We start from the raw sequence: 18,219 nt of genomic DNA, 5'->3' as shown, positions 1-18,219 counted from the left end.
GAAGCAATGTTTCGTAACAAACATTTTATACATTTACCTTTTATGATAGACATACAGATATACAGAATGAAAATGCTGTATTCCTTAAATAAACTAGAATATCGGTGGAGATTTCATGCCATACGTTAATCAGCGTTATTTTTTAAACATATTTGCTAAGGCCCGGCAGGTTTCTGGATTATGAGTTTGGGCTTGAGCGTGCTTTTCTTCTAATCGTATTAAATTCATCTTTGAGTAGAAGATGAGCATACTCAAGCTGAAAATCCCAATTCAGAAACCAATTATTTCTAATAAATGCAATCAATAGTTTAAATACTTTAATTAATTAAATTCTCGTTTACAGTTAAAAAGCTGCCATGCTTCTTTCGAATGTAGATTAGGTTTATTTATATGGCGCATATCCGGCGTTTGTTTGCTTTGATGCGTTCTGCCACCATAACGTTACATAGTTGTCAGTGGGGATCAAATAACTGCGAGTTGACTTGAAGAATAAACAGAAAATTCTTATTTATCTATATTAGTAAATTATGTCTGTTTCTTTGTTATATTTTCATTTGAATAGTGGAATCAGCAGCTGGTCGTGCGAGATGGATTGTATTGTTACTTGAAAGATATATTTAGGTTATAGGCGACCTTTTATCTTAAAAAATAATAATGGGATTGTAATAAGAGATGAAATTGATGAAAGTAAGAGAGTTTCAATCATGTAGGGAAATGTTAATTCATATTTAATAAGCCCTAGGTAAGAAATTAAGACTCTCAGCGCATTTGAGAAACTATCAATCAATTAGGGGTAACTTCGTTTTCTTTTATTATAATGTTACTTTTACTATGCATACAGACAAAGTCAGGGACACCACCTAGTATAGATAATTATACAAAACAAAATGGTTTACTTATAATATTTCTTAGTTACGCGTTGCGGTCGCCACCGCCTCTGGGATATTGGGTGTCGGGTCGCATGTGGAAGATATTACATTACATACATTAAATGTTGAGAAAATAACAGCCACCACACATTATTCTAATGTTTCTGATGAATTTTACGCCTCAAAATACGAGACAGACATTGTAAATGATGAAAGCGTGTATTATTTTTATGTGTATTTGTGTCAGTTCAACCAATCAGAATCACTTTTTTAGCGTATCAGGACACTTGCGCGAATGTATTTGCTTGTAAGACACAAGCGCGAAAAACTATTTGCGCGGAAATAGAGATTTTTGGTTGCTTTTCGCGCAAGTGTTCAAATCAAGCCAAATGCCGTCCACTGCTGGACAAAGGCCTCCACCAAGGATTTCCATAACGACCGGTCCTGCGCTTCTCGCATCCATGCTCTTCCCGCGACCAGATCGTCCGTCCACCTAGTGGGAGGCTACGTCTTAAGATAGCATTCGGATCAAGACGACCGCGACGAGAGACCACGACCCGAGACCGCGGCAGGCAACCGGTCGCAGGTCGCATGGCGACAGCTACTTACGAATCTTCGCGACACGAGTCGTGCGACCCATACGAAACTTACTAATTCTATTAAAATTTCGTCTTCGTGCGAAGAAAACACGGCCATTTTGCATCTGTCGCGTCACGGCACTGCCTTGTGAGCGACCGAGTCGCGCGACGCAAGTAGCCGGCAGGCCACGCCCACACGTCGCGCGACTCGGTTGCTTGCATCCGTCAGCACTTCCTATTAATTCATATAAAGCAGTGGGTCGCGGTCGCCGGTCGCGGTCTCGAGTCGCAGTCTCGCGTCGCGGTCGTCTTGATCCGAATGCTACCTTTACAGACCGCGGTCGCCACTCGAGAATTTTTCTGCCCCAACTGCCATCGTCTCTACGAGCTATGTGCCCCGCCCACTGTCACTTGATTTTAGCAATTCACTAAGTGTACCAGAACCCTTTATTTACTATAGAATAGAAAGCCTCTTACTTTTATTTCAGCAATCAACTCGACTTTTAACGAACTTACTGACGAGTTGATAGCCTTGCTGGTAATTTAGCTGCCCACATGTCGCAAACTTAAAAAATTTGAGGGCTTTTGAAATATGTACGTACATTAGTATATCAGGGAGTCCTTTGATGTATTCCCAGGCACGCGTCACGGCGGGTGATCACGGCACCCCGTAGGCATCGTAAGTGTAGGGTTGGTTGCCATCTAGTATTTATTATTATTGGTTTTGGGCCTTCATTTGCGCCAGCTCGACCAGGTTTGATCTATTGTGGCAGCCCTTGTCTTTAGAGTTCACTGCTTAGTCCCGTTGAGTCTATAAATTTCCAGATTCTTTGGAGCGTGATATCTGCTATCTCATCCGGGTGCATGATGTGTCGCCCGAGATGGATACTTCTTTTGCTCATAAGCGGGCCGCATGAGCAAAGAACATGCATGGCCGTTTCTTCTTCTGTATGGCAGAATCTGCACAGAGTTTCCTCGGTCATGTTCATGTTTGATTTGTGTTTGTTTAGTTTGCAGTGGCCGGTTAGTATTCTAGTCACTGCACAGGCCTTGTATCTTTTGAACTTTAGCAGTTCCTTAGTTACTTTGTTGCTACGAGTATATCCCTGAATGAGTGCTTTTGAGTGTTTTTGTCCCGATGTAGACTTCCACCACTCAATAGCCATGCCATCTAGTAACGTGTAGAGAATGAGGATCAGTACTGTTGTAGAAAATTCAATAAAACTAGTATCTACGTTAATCTTTAAGACATAAGAAAGATATATCTTTTTGAATTATCCAAATCGGACCATTACTTACGAAGATATTAAGTAATAAACATAGGCCGTTTTTGCCGCTAAAAGTCAACGTACGCAGGGCCGCGTGACGTCATTATATCCGAATCGAGCGCAGCCGGCGTACTATTGGGATGGAAAATATTTTTTTCCAGCTAAACTATCAGTTTTAGAAAAAACTTTTAATAACATTTATTCATCAAAATAAAGTAACCTCTCGACCAGTAATTTTGAAAAATAAAAATTATGAAAAATAAGTATCGCTATGTCCAAAAACCACATTTTTATAGTATTCGATAGAATGCGGAGACGCGGCTTGGGGCGAGTGTAACTTTATGATTGTTTGTATTGAACATAATATGAGTGCTAATACCCAGTTTCTGGCCTAGAGGGGGGGGGGGGGGGGGGATAAGACATACCCAGTTTATAGCCTGGGGGGAGGGGCAAGCCTTACCCAGCTTCTGGCCTTGGTAAGAGGGGGGGAGAGGCATGTCATACCCAGCTTCTGGCCGAGGGGGAGTCATACCTAGCTTATGCTTATGGACTGGGGGGAGGGGCTAGCCTTACCCAGCTTCTGGCCTGGGGGGAGCGGGGGGGGGGGGGGGGGGTCAAGTCATAACCAGTTTCTGGTTCTGGCCTAGGGGGGGGTAAGTCATACCCAGCTTCTGGCCTAGGGGGAGTCATACCCAGCTTATGCTTATGGCCTGGGGGGAGGGGGAAGCCTTACCCAGCTTCTGACCTGGGGGGAGGGGGAGGGGTCAAGTCATACCCAGTTTCCTGGCCGGGGGGGGGGGGGGGGGGGGAAATCATACCCGACTTCTGGCCGAGGGGGAAGTCATGCCCAGCTTATGACCTGGGGAGATGAGAGGGGCGGGGGAGTCATACCCAGCTTCTAGGCTAAGATTAAATAGATTTCCAGGAGGGAGCAGCTGGCCCGCCCATGGGAACGGAGAATAGATAGGTAGGTACGTAGGTTTAACTCAGAAAAACTAAATAACAGGTAGGTATTGCGTGTACATCGAAATGATCTTCATAGCAATGTCTTGTAGCCTAGGCAGAGTGTATCTGCCTCAGCTATACTTGTTGTTAGAAGTAAATAAATTAATATTTATACATTTTTATTTTTTACTTGGACGAAGATATGACTCTAACAACACTTATGAACACTTTATTTGAATAAATCGCCAAATATACCACCGCGGAGACCCTAATCGCGTCTCCGCGTTCCATTGAATCGTATGAGCGTATGGATTTTTTGCGATATTTTTCACAATTTCTATTTTAAAAAATTACCTATCGATAGCTTACTTTATTCTGATGAATAAATGTCATAACAAGTTTTTCTCTAAAACTGATAGTTTGGCTAGAAAAAAATATTTTCTATCCACGCAGTACGCCGGCAGCGTTCGGATCGGATATAGTGACGTCATCGGTCCCGCGCCGGGCGGTCAGTGAACTTTTTTAGTAATTTGGCCATAACTTCGTCAATTTTTGTCGTAGAACAAAGTTAATTTTTGGACTGTATATTAAGGATTTCTTAGACCTATAAATCTGCATTCACAGCTAAAAATCGAAATGATCCTCATTCTCCTGAGTCTTGGTTTCTTTGATATAACCAAATTTTGTAGAGGACGTTTTTTAAAATAATCTAGATGGTTATTTTTCCTTTAAGCTTGTTTAACTTGTTCTATCTCCGCCTGGCTAGCTACCACCATTTTACCCAAGTCTGTCCTGTGCCCAAAACTACAATTGCTATGTTTCGACAGTAGGTAAGATAGACAGTTCCTCGGTTTCGAGCGAACCTCGCTTTCACTTTCAGCCTGATAATTACTTTCCATCAAGTAAGATGCAGGCCTAGACTTCTTCATTATCACGGGCGTATAGTCTCCACTGCAAGAGTATGCCCCTCTTTAATTTACCAGAAGCAAATAAATTAGCCTACACTCCTCATGCTAGCCATACGGTTTGAAGAAGACTTTCCCCTTGTATTTTGAAAATTTTATTTACTGGTTGTTTTCGGTGAGAAAAAGAATTCTATAGAAAAATCCTTGTTAATGCAAGTTGATAGCAGCCCTATGGTGTACAGTGTCGAGCGGAAAGGGGCGATCTATCCGACAGGTGCGCACTGCGCAGTGCACAGGAAGTGGCGCTTCTAACGCATTAGATCGCGGTTATGTCTGTGGATGTGCATGTGCATGTGTGTGTTCACCATAACATGAGCCGTTGGGATAGCTCCAGATGTTGGATGGTGGTAGGAATCGCCTAAATACACATAAAATCACATGAATCGCGGATGAATACCATTCGCGCGGATTTGTATGGGATTGGATTTCGAATTGAATACTCAATCGTTTATTGCAATAGTTCTTCAATACATCATAAGCAATATTCGAGGATGTGCATGGAGCAGGCCCTTGCGTTTTTTTTATTTAACCCGGCGCCAATGACGTGAAAATAATTGCAAAGACGATGACCCCGGGTCATATTGACCCACATTTCATCGATCATTTTTCAGGAAATTGTACAAGTAATCTTAATTTTAATTACTGTCTATGTATATAGGGTTCTTTACTGAGCTAATAAAACAAAAATAAAACGAACACGTGAAATAAAACATTTTTTATGAATTTTTAAACAAAACATGAAAAAATCATGTATATAGAAACACATTTGACTCTATATTTGTTGTTTTAGGTAAAAAAAATTAGTATTAATACGAATCAACAATGTTATATAGTGAAAAAGAGATAAAATCAACTTTTTATATGCAGATACAATGAGATCAGTCTTCTACTTCATCATTCAGAGCCATGGAACTGCTGCAACTGGTGCAGCATGTAATCAAATGGTTTGGGCATGTAAATGTGGCATGACGCACTTGCCGGCGTCGTACTAATGCAAGTTCGGGATTATCCGAAGACTGAGTCCACATTACTTGCGTCTTTTTCGCATTTGTTGCCATTTCTAAGTTTTGGCTATTACAGCCTGAAATTCTTCAATCTCGGAATCCGACTCTTCCAGTAACGTTTCATTCTTGCTGGGTCATTTAACAAAGACATTTTGACTAAAACTTAAAAAAGAACAACATAAGCTAGCACTAAACACAAAATAAGCGAATAAAAGTAAGTCACAAAATCACCGCGCCACCGATGACGCTGGGTCATAATGACCCGTTTTAATTTGAAGCCTGTGTATCTCGCTACGCAAGCGGAGTCACAATGAGTTAACTAACGGAATGGACTTAGGGAGGTTCTATCTCCAGCTATACGAACCCTCGAACCACAAAATGGACTCAAAAAAAATTATGAACGTTTGAAAATGCCTTGGGTCAATATGACCCAGCGTCATTGACGCCGGGTCAAACAATAAATGATATTTACTTATAAGTTGATTTTCTTAATTTCTTGTGCATTTTGTGTAGACATTTTTGAGTTACTTTAACGAAATTGTACTTTACTTGCCCTTAAAAAGGACAATCAACAAAGTAGGTTATTTTGGTGAACTTGGTGTAAATGTTACAGGAAATGTATGAAATCCGTCATTGTATACAATTCCTAGGAATTGTGTATAAGTCCTAAAATCACCCGGAAATGTGTGATGTAAATTATATTAGACACATTTCCTAGGAAATTTACAAATCAAATCAAATCAAATCAAATTCGTTTATTTGTGGAACATAGGTAAATAACATATTACAGGTGTTAAAAATGAAGTCGGTATCACTATGTTTGGCCCAAGGTCGGCGTACAAATGGCAATGCCAGATTTCGTATGGAAAGTGGCGTCTTTTTTTTTTCGCGCGGCCATTGACCAAACTTTGTTTTTTGATTACAAAATAGTGTAATAAACCAAACTTACTATGGCATGTATACCCCTAAACTCAGTCTGAACTGAGTTACGAGCATTAGAAGTTTGATGATTTTCATGCTAGATTTGCTTTTTGTGCGCAAGTTTTGTAAGAAATTGCAACAAAATATTGCGCTATTTTTTTATTGCGCTGATTCTGCTCCATACTGATGTCTGGAGCCTTTAATGGATGGTATTGTTTGTTTACACATACAATCTCACTATTTTGTTGCAATTTCTTACAAAACTTTGCGCGCAAAAAGCAAATCTAGTATGAAAATCATCAAACTTCTAATGCTTGTAACTCAGTTCAGACTGAGTTTAGAGGTATACATGTCATAGTAAGTTTGGTTTATTACACTATTTTGTAATCAAAAAACAAAGTTTGGTCGATGGCCGCGCGAAAAAAAAAAGACGCCAATTTCCGGCATTGTCTTTTACATAACATCATTGAGTCGTATTAGGTTAGTAGAAATTAAATAAAATAAAAAGTAAGTTAGTAATGTCCAATCAGTAACAATTTCATAAACATTAATACATAAAAAAAAAGTCAAGAATCTTACAATTTGTCAGTTAAAAACTCTGTCAATGTATAGTAAATGGGAGTTCCGCAGGGGTCCATTCTGGGTCCATTCTTGTTTCTTATATACATTAATGATCTACCATATTTTGTTAAGGACTCTTGCGAAATCGTGTTATTTGCTGATGACACATCTTTGATTTTTAATATCGATAGAAGTAAAAATAACTTTGACGATGTAAATAATGCACTAACAAGAGTTTTAAGTTGGTTCACTACAAATAATTTACAACTCAATGCAAAGAAAACAAAATGTATAAAATTCTCTTTGCCTAACGTAAAAACAGTTAGTACACAAATAGAACTTAATAATAATGCAATCGATCTGGTAGACTCTACTGTATTTCTGGGAATTACCCTGGATTCAAAACTCCAGTGGGGCCCCCATATAGAAACTCTGGCGGGAAAGCTCAGCTCAGCGGCTTTTGCAATAAAAAGGATACGGTCATTAACCGATGTTTCAACAGCTCGCTTAGTCTACTTTAGCTACTTTCATAGCCTAATGTCATATGGAATCATGCTGTGGGGCAAAGCTGCAGATTTTGAAACAATATTTATTTTGCAAAAACGTGCGATAAGATACTTGTATAAAATGAAAGCAAGAGCATCCCTTAGAGAATTGTTTAAAGAAATTGGCATTCTCACGGCCGCTTCACAATACATCTTAAACTGTATTCTATTTATTCAAAAAAATATTACTGAATTCAAAAAGAAAAGTGATATTCACCAAATTAACACTAGAAATAAAAATAAATTGGCTATACCCGCTTTTAGACTTAATAAAGTGTTTGCTACTTTTATGGGACAAGGTATCCATTTTTATAACAAAGTCCCTGATAAATATAAAGAGCTACCGTATAATAAATTTAAAGATATAGTTAAAGATCACATGCTTAAAAAAGCCTATTATACAACTCGAGATTTTCTTAATGATAAGTCATCCTGGGAGTAGGATTATGGTCCTCTCATGCTCGCACTAAAAAGAATTAAAATGAAAAGTAATGTATAAACTAATAATAATTTCTCAAATGTTATAGTGTCATGCTTCTCAATCTGGACTGTTACTTAGCTTTATTATTAGTTTTTTTTTAAAGAGATAACTTGGAATTGTCATTCTCACTAAAATGTCTCTGGGGTGGTGGCGTAGTGAGGCGGGTCGTTACATTCCCTCTAATATGGTCGAGTGAAGCGATGGCTGGTTCACTCGTCATGTCTGTGAACAGGCGCTGCTTTCGGGGACTGGTCAATCCAAGTTATTCAAATTTATGTATGCGAGTCATTTCTACTAGTATCTTAATATGTAAGTCTAGATATTAGCACGTCACTACCTTGTTTAATATACCACGCAATCTTGTATACCCATTCTTATAAGATACACCATACAAGAATGCATGGTAAATTCAGTGAACTGCTCCTGAATCGAATGTACCTACTACTACTATTTCTATTTATTTATATTAACCGGCAGACAGTGGTGACTGAGTTTGTTGCGGCGCTTCTTCTCAGCACTTGCCAAATGTTGGTCTCGAAGCGCTGGTAGGGTAAAAAGATTATGAGACATGTAGAGGCTCCTTAAGAGCAAAATGACGATTTGTAAGAACTATTTATTAGTCCAAACAAATAAAGAAATTTTGACTTTGACTTTGAGTAGGCTTTGCTTAATAATAAGGATAGCAGCTGCTTGCGAAATATCTGAATATTTGTGTCTTTTAGTGTCTGTGGTAATTTATTGTAAATTTTTGGAGCCATACTAAAGAAGCTTTTTTGTTTTAAAGCAGTTTTTGAGACAGGTGCACTTAAAATGTGACCATGACGTCTACTCTTTTTCAATTGCCCAAAGGATATTGTGGGAAACAAGTGTGGATTTCTCTTAACAAACATTGCAGTTTCAAAAATGTAGAGGGATGGTACTGTTAATATTTTTAGTTCTATAAAATGTGGTAGGCAGCTGTCCATTCTTTTTAGAGTTTTTATAGCTCTCACACATTTCTTTTGGGCTCTAAAGACTTGTAATATGTTTGTGGAGTTGCCCCAAAAAACTATTCCATAACGTAGAATAGAAGCGACGTATCCATTGTAGGCTGTAAGAACTGTCGCCAAATCAGCTACTTTAGATAGAGATTTTAGTGCATACACAAACTTGTTTATGCGGGTGCACAGATTGTTAGTATGAGTTATCCATTTAATTTGATAATCTATATTTAAGCCAAGAAACATTGTTGTTGAGACTGGTTCTATAATTACGTTTTTATATCGAATAGTAATGTTTGGTATTTGAGTGTACTGTCGGAAATGAATTATTTTAGTTTTATCTATATTAATGTTTAAGTTATTTGAGTCAAGCCATTTAATTATGTCAGTTAGCGCTATTGTAATTTCATTCTCATATGTCATTTTGTTTTTACATTTTATTATAATTGTACTGTCATCAGCAAACAATGTCATAGGATGTTCGATATTAGCTGGTAAATCATTTATATAAATTATGAATAGAAGAGGGCCTAGTATTGTTCCCTGGGGAACACCGTACTCAAGATCTCTGCATTCAGATAAGTATTCTTTTTCAAATAATGTTCGGTTAGACATACTTCTGATAGATGTTCGTTGTTTTCTGTTGCTAAGATATGACTCCAGTAGTTTCAGAGCAATTCCCCGTATGCCATAGTGATATAGCTTCTGTAAGAGTATATTATGGTTAACATAGTCAAAGGCTTTGGACATATCCATAAATATGGCACATACGCTCTCCCTTTGGTCCATAGAGTCAGTGACTAGTTTAAGTAAGTTAAAGATTGCCATACTTGTAGATTTATTTTGACGGAAGCCATATTGTTGTGAAGTAAATATATTATGTTTCTCAAAAAATGAGTTAAGTCTGTTGTGTATTATTTTTTCGAATACTTTTGATAAGACAGGCACAAGAGCTATAGGTCGGTAGTTCTTCATATCGGTTTTGTCTCCCTTTTTATAAATTGGTTTGATAATAGACAGTTTAAATGCCTCGGGGAATACTCCTTGGCTAAGGGATAAGTTTATGATAAATGATAATGGTGGAGCCAGATAATCAGCACAACATTTGATTGCCGCTGTATCTAACTCATCGTAGCCCACGCTGTTAGTGTTTTTCAGGGAACAGATAACGCTGCGCACCTCTAGATCACAAGTTGGAATCATAAAAATAGAGTTGATGTTTGATTTAGTTTTCATGTCAATGTTATTAGATTTTAATGTCAATTTCGATGTCAAATTTACTTGGTCTATAAAATAATTATTAAGGGAATTAGCAATGTCAGAAGAGTTTATTAAAATTTTACCATTATTAGAAGTAATTTTTTTAATTGATTCTCGTGGGAAATTATCTTTTTTATTATTAATAACTGCCCAAGTAGGTTTGGATTTGTTGCGTGCTGAGTGTATAGCAAAATTATTTTGACTTTTTTGAGTTAAGTAGATAATTTTTTTGAGGCGTTTAGTGTAATTTTGAAGTCTGGTTTTATTTAAAAAGTTGGGTGATCTTCTATAATTCCAGAGGAGTTTTCTTTTATTTTTGCTGCAGAGTTTAATGCCTCGAGAAATCCACTTTTTTTTTTTCTAATGTTTATATTAACTAGTTTGAAAGGAAAGCATAAATCATAGAACATGCGTATCGTCTCATATAGAGAGTTATATGCATCATTGACGTTGTTAAGCTTATAGATCTCGGAAAAGCTTAAGCTTCCTATAGCGTTGTGGAATTTTATAAAATTTTCCTTACAAAAATCCCGTTTTTGAATACGCCATCGACTTATTAGACACTTTTTATTGACTGGACATTTTAGTAATTGTGCTGAATGGTCTGATAGGTTGAGGTCAAGTACATCAGCTTTACAATGACAGATGTTAGTGGCAAAGTTATCTATACAGGTCTTACTACTTAGCCTAGTTGGTATTTTAATTTGCAATTTAAGATTATAATTGTGGAGCAGGTGCTCAAAATCTATACACATTCTATTTTTGTTGAGAATATTAATGTTAAAATCTCCACAAATTACAATTTTCTTTTTGTGAGAATGACTAAGATAATCTAGTAATTGAGTCATTTTTTCAAGAAACAGATCAAAGTCAGAGTTTGGTGGCCTATAAATACACACAATAATTATATTGTTTCGTATAAGTTCAACAGAGCAACACTCAAGTACACATTTAACACAGAATTTTGAGGTGTTAATAGTTCTGTATTCATGTCCACGACGAATGAGAATGCAGGAACCTCCCCTTCGGCTGTCTCTTGAGTAATTTGTTGCGAGGTTATAGTTACTCATAGTCATGTGAATTGTGTCTTCATCGAGCATAAAGTGTTCAGTTAAACATATAGCGTCCAAGTCGCATCCATCCGTATACAGGTCTTCGATGCATACCGACAGTAGATCAGATTTATTGAGCAAACCACATATATTTTGGTGAAAGATATTTATGTAGTTATACTCGAAAAAAAGTTGTATTTACATTATTCCTTTCTTCATCCGCATTATCTTCCGGGTTACTTATATTAGGAACGTGGCTTTTCTGATTCAATTTATTTATAATTTCCCTGAAGATACATGACATGCCTTGTAAATTTACTTTGCCTGTATATGGTGAGAACATATCATATGTCAAATGTAGATTAGAGTCGATTAATAGAGCATGTTTGTGAGTTTGCACGTCGAGATTCAGAAGGCTGTTAAATATTTCGACTCTACAGTTGAAGATGACGGCTCCGCATATGTAGGTAGGCACCGCTATGATTATGTTGGTATGTTGTAATTGTTGAGTGGCTTCCCTTATTGTGTATACTAGTTCAGTATAGTCATTTGTTGAGTTAAAGTCAGATTCTCCTATCAGGATAATGCAGTAGTCATTCTTTTTGAAGTCGGTTAATTTATTTTCAATTCCATTAAGTAGTTCCGTTACTCCACCGTCCGTTATGAGATGATTACAATAGTAAAATTGTTCGTCAATATTGTATTGTTCGATCAGTTTCAAAATCCAGTGTTTATTTGATGTGCTTAAAATGCAAAGTTTATTTTTTATCTTTTCCTGTTTTGTGGGTATGTGGCTTTTTTTAGTCTCTTGTGTTGATGGGGTAGAATTAGGATTGACATCTAATTTGGATGTTTCTTCCTTTGGGGAATGATCTATTAGAGCTTTATGTGAAGTCTGTGTTTTCTTTTTTGTGTTTTTACCCTTTAGCACTGAGTGTTCATTCGCCATTTTTTTCATTTTTTGTTCGTATTCTTGAACTTTTTTAGTGAGTATACGATTTTCTGATGATAGGTTTTCATTTTCTTTATCAACTGTTTGTAGCTTTTCTTCAAGTGTGAGAATTCTCGCTTCCAATTCTTCTATTTTACTACAAAATTTATGGCGTTCCAGTTCTATAGTATCACAAATATTAGGACTTGTAGTGTTTTTATTTTGTATTAACTGGGTATCTCCTATAAAGGAATCAAGCTGTTCCTCTGATTCGGATATTACTGATTCATCAATATCTATTTGCGGTATTTTTCTTCGTATTGTTACATTACAATGTTGATTTGTTTCATAATATCTTGAGGAGCTCGGAGAATCATTGTTTATTTTGCCCTGTTGTGGCTGTGGTCTAATTGGTGTATCTTTATTGTCTGATTTTGGTTGTTTAGCTTTGCATAGAGGGCATTTCCATGCGGCTTTACGCTCAGTTGACATGACATTAAGGAACAGTTTTTCTGGGATAACTGCACATTGAAGATCATAAGTTTGTAGACAACTTGCGCATTTTAAAAATCTTTTGTCCGGTATTTTTTGAAGGCAGCCACCGCAAAATATATCCATTTTGTTAAATTTGTAGACAAAAAAAAAATAAAAACAAAAAAAATAAAAGCAAAAAAAATAGTGTCAGCGGGATTCGATCTTGGTTCCCTTAAATCTATCTGCTCAGCAATTAGTCAGAGGTAGTCGCCATTGCGCCAATTTGTCTTAGAGACTAGTGGCGTAAATAAGCATCTGATTCGACGTTCGTGTGATTTGATCGTTTTCTGGGTTCGGGTAGTGTTTATAAACTTAATTATTGTTACACATTCACTCGCGAATTATAGTCTATGTAATTTTAATAATTGTTTATCGTTTAATCTTGGTAATTATCACTCCACAGTTCGAAGTATGTTTTGTTTACGGCTTCTTTTGTCATTTAGTGTTTAGGTTGTTAATCACAAATCACACATTTTTGTTCAAGTTCACATAGTTCTTTGGTGTCATTTTATTAAGATATTGTCACTGTCCCACGGTATTTATTGTCACAAACATTTCCACATATGTCCGCACTATTTTTTCACGATTTGAGTATATTTTCAACTTCAGAGAACTTTCGATGCATTTATTATTGGATAAAATACACAGAGCCGATGTTTACAGTGGCGGTGGCGCCATCTGTCCTCCTACACATTACACATTTCCTAAACAGCAATCGGAAATGTAATTAAGATTTCAATGAATACGCGTGGACATACGGTGCGAGGGGAGGATATTGCATCATCCGATTACGCGGGGTCTCTATCGAATCGTCAATTTTTTTTCACGCCTAGTTGTCTATGGCACACAAATTTTAAGCCTAAATTTTTTTTACACAAAATTATTTTTATTATGCCACTTTTTTTTCTCCGAAACTTAAATGGCGTTCCCGCGCCGCGGCAGCTGTGTATGTGTAAGGTCGCAAGTCTAACCTAACCTAACCGAGACTTTGTTATCCAGCTACAGAAGTATTAAAACCTTTATGCCAATAACTTTAATAAAAGAGATGTTAAAATTAGGGATTTCCAATACTTCAGCGTAATATGCGTGATGCCGAAAGAAAGGATGCCAATAGGCAAATATTTTTTTCAGCCAATGTATAATAGTGCGAAAACAACTGTCAGGCTAAACAATAATAATTGTGAGTTAAAAGTACCTATCGGCCAATGTGGTTTGGCTAAATGAAATTTTAGGCGTACCTACCGAGGGGCACCCGATCACGCGACCGCGCTTGTGCCGCTTAGTTTTATACATTTCCTAATACAATATTGGAATTCTATAAAATTCCTAGGAAAAGTATACATTTCCTAGGATATGTGCGTATTAAAAAATCTCTGAAGCAATATTTTATACATTTCCTAAATAGCTTCGGAATTGTATACATTTCCTAGGAATAGTATACAATTCCTAGAATTCATACATTTCCTGTAACATAAATAATATTAAAATGTCTGTTTTTGTGCCAAATAAATAGAAAAATCCAAATGGCCTTTGCCCAGCAGTAGACGTCATTGGGCTGAAACGAACGACAATAGAAAAAAAAAACTTTTAAATCCTATCCATAGTGTGACACATGTCATCCCAATCTGTGTTGACTGTCCTAAATACCTATTTCCATTTTCCTAGTGCGATACTCCTATCTGTCAACGGAAGCGCGAGGCGTCGGCGCATACAATGTTACTGGGTCGTCCAATGGTCAATGTCACCCTGTCACACAAATTCACACAATGGAACATGTTGGACGTGTGAAAAGGAGAGTTTGAACAAATGTTTGTAGACAAGTGTAAGACCGATTTTAGTCATTCACATATTCGTTTTCGTACAGCTCTAAAATTATGTGCTTTCGGACAGCTCAAAACCATCACAACTCTTTTAAAATACGAGCCTAGTCAATTTAAACTTTGGTTACAACGATTGAAGTGAATTAATTATAAAATTGCTTTCGCATACGCCTATATCACGGATTAACTGTATGAAATAAATGCGGGTCCATTACTCTCTATCTATCAAGTCTGTAATGCGTTAAATTACAATAAAACTCTTGTACAATAAAAATTTGCAAGTCAAATTGCATAGTATCAAAGTACTATTATTCTGTGATAGTATACCAGTAAATTTCATTCAGTGTATAGTTAATCATTGAGTTATAATGTACTACGTACTATTACTTCAATGTAGTTAATATAATTTTTCCTTGATCAATGACATTCCTAACAATTCTAATATTGTCCCTATGGCAGTAGGTAATAAATATGCTATTTTATTAAATTGTGTGTTTCAATGTCAAGTCTCTCATAGGATGATGGATTTGGATATTCATGAGAACGAAGGTTCAGTTACAAGCAGGCATGAATTTACGAGTAAGTAACAAAACCCTAGTCATAAAATTACTTTTAGTGCCAGAAGCTCTTGCTGGAGTGGCCAAATGAAGGGAGGCAGACTAAAGCCACAATGTAGATAGGAAAAGAAGGTTAGCTCTTGTTATATCGTAAGGAAGAACATTTATACAATTTTTACAATGGTGCGTAGATTTGTACCCCGAGGGCCCCGACTCTAAACGTTGGAGTAGATTGTAAGGGTCACAGAACAGATAGTGGTGGTGTCTCATACAAAACGAATTTGTAATGGTAAACAATTTTGTTTTGCTACGTATACTTGATAGATCACCAAGACAATCTTGGATATTAATGCTTTAGTACTTTTTACACGGTTAATGACAGGGTCGAGAAATGACTTTATAATACATTATACCGCAGTAGAAAGTACGAAAGTTTAAAGCTTAACCTGTCAACTGGGACGCAGACATATTGTCTGTCAAAAGACTTGTAACATTTTATTTCATTGTAAGATTAGCGAGTGTAATTTATGTAACTTTGTGGTGGAGTATTTATTTTTATAGTTTTACGATATCAGGATGTGAAATGAGACTACTGCCTCTAACTATCTTATCCTGGCGAGGAATAAACCCCCGTTTGACCGGGTTTACGGTTTGTTTATTAGTTGCGGAAACACGGGCATTGAACCTGCACCAAAGATCCCTCGGCCAGCCGTTGACCTATTGGCTTTATATCATTCCGGAGAGAAAAAGCGCTATTAAAATACGTTCTGTAGGAAAAGGAAATTGTTGGTATTTCCGACATGGATTATTTGATAGTTTCCTTTCGTTAATAAGACATAAAATTCTATATTTCTTAGTAAAAAAAACAGCCCGCAGAACTACTAATCATGATTTTTCACCAATAATCCAACGGGGTCAGGTGAGAGTCAAGCCAGAACCTCTCTTACTGGGCGAATGCTCTTCTTTTGAGTTACAAATATACGTTGGTTTGAAACTTTTGGCGACTTTGAGCCTAGATCGATAAATCGTAGACCTAACTGGTCAATTTTAGACCTATGAATAACTTTCATTTATGACGGAGAGTACATTATACTCCAGTAGACGCCCAACTCAAAGATGAAATCACACAAAAATGAGTTTTGAAATTGGTCCTCGCAGTGAAGAAAGAGTCACACGCTTATCAGTTGTCGCTCAAAATACTTGATGTCCAATGACATCAGGTGGAAACGATAGGACCCTAATCAATGTGCAGTTCAATCGGACAATAGAAGTGATGGATTAACTCCCTAATATGTTATTAAAACAAAGAACTAGCCAGGTTGACAGAACGTCGGCAGTGGTGCTGGTGACGGTGCGCAAAGAATTTCCTCCGCGACCGCGACAAAAAAAAGGTACACGTGTATGTATAACCCTATTCAACAGAAGTATCATCTAGGTACTATCTACCAACCTCGTCTGCAGGCTTCGAGGGCGTGATGGCCACGGTCTCGTTGAAGCAGAGACAGGCGCAGTAGTGCCGGTTCGCGTCCACGTCGGTCAGTACCGACACGTAGAACCGGGGCTCGGACCGTTCTGTGGACAGCGCCCATCCTTGAGGCTGGCAGAACTGGAACAATAATATTAGCATTTCAATTTCCAACCATGGAAAGAGTCAACTCCACGATTTTTTCTTTGGTTTATTTATCGATGTTTGCGTTGGCGGGCGTTGATAGCTTTGAAGCTATAATGCGCAAAAAGTGCGCATCATTACTGCACAGAGTGCGCGGCAGCTGCCACAGCGTACTGAAGGAGATAGCCGATAGTGGGGATTGTCCACTGATCGGCCACATGCTCAGCAGGACGAAGTCTGTTTTAGAAATAAGATACTAACATAGCCTAAGTTTTTACTAACATTATGGATCCCTGTTATCTGAAATAAATACTTTATATTTTATTTTATTTATATTTTATTTATTTTATTTGAAAACAAAATTCCGGTTACGCGTTACCATAGGGGTCACTTAAAAATTAGAGATTGATGGTGAAAACGGGCATGAGTCTCATTTATGAACCGAACCACTGGATAGAGCTAAATAGTATCATCGTCAGATCCCATGCCCTGCGGAAGATTTAATGAAGGCTACTGACAACGCCACTCTTGTGGCGGAGTTTTGGACTGACACTGTGTAGGTAAGTTGTCGGCACGACAAGAAGAAGAAGATCTCATTTAGTCTCCAGTGTCTGTGTCTCCACTACAAGGAGTATCATTCATCCACTCTATTTACCAAATGTAAAAAGAGGACTGGGCCTACACTCCCCAAGCTAGCGACGGGATGGCGATAATGGTGATGTTCACATATTTGCCTCTAAAACGGGTTTGCTAAAGTTCTGGTAGAAAAATAATAGAAGAACAATACATTTTGAAGTAAGTACAGCGTGCAGTTAGTTCCATGATCACTATTGCTAAAAATGATTCAATTAGAATAAGTGCTTACCCATTCTATCCCGTCGTGGAAAGGAGTGTCGTCCCAGTTCGTCTCTGGGAAGCGCTGGAGGATCACGCCGCTGCTCAGACCGCCCCCTGAAGCAATGAAAACATTGTGTCAGAAACAAACCACCATCTAAAGCAGTAAGGTTCCAAATCGTTTGGCAACGTTCAATTTGCTATAGGTGCTGTAAGCAAGCTGAATCGGGCTTGAAGCAATGAAAACATTGTACTCCAAGTGATCACTAAGAGACAAACCTCCATCTAACTAAGAGGTAAAGTTCCAAATCGTATGGCCACATTCAGCTTGCTGCAGGTAATGTAGGTTGAAGCTATGAAAACATTGTACTCCAATCCAAGTGATCAAATCAAATCAAAATCAAATTAGTTTATTGCAATTGTAGGTACATATCATACATTGATGGATCTTAAATTTAAACGTAAAATTGTTCAGCTACAATTTGCCAAGCAGATGGCGTGCAAT

General features: G+C 37.5%; 1 protein-coding gene across 1 annotated transcript in view; it reads right to left on the bottom strand.

Moving 5' to 3' along the window:
* Positions 1–18,219, bottom strand: part of LOC135081383 (myotubularin-related protein 13-like) — a 66,692-nt gene that overhangs the window by 25,766 nt on the left and 22,707 nt on the right. Inside the window, exons 2-3 of the mRNA XM_063976102.1 lie at positions 17,746–17,831; positions 16,722–16,877 (exon numbers count right to left, since the gene is read on the bottom strand). Coding sequence (XP_063832172.1) covers positions 16,722–16,877; positions 17,746–17,831 — 242 coding nt within the window. The remainder of the gene's footprint in view (positions 1–16,721; positions 16,878–17,745; positions 17,832–18,219) is intronic.

This window comes from Ostrinia nubilalis, chromosome 19, assembly GCF_963855985.1.
Source record: "Ostrinia nubilalis chromosome 19, ilOstNubi1.1, whole genome shotgun sequence".
Taxonomy (NCBI): domain Eukaryota; kingdom Metazoa; phylum Arthropoda; class Insecta; order Lepidoptera; family Crambidae; genus Ostrinia; species Ostrinia nubilalis.
This window is presented reverse-complemented; position numbering and strand designations above follow the sequence as displayed.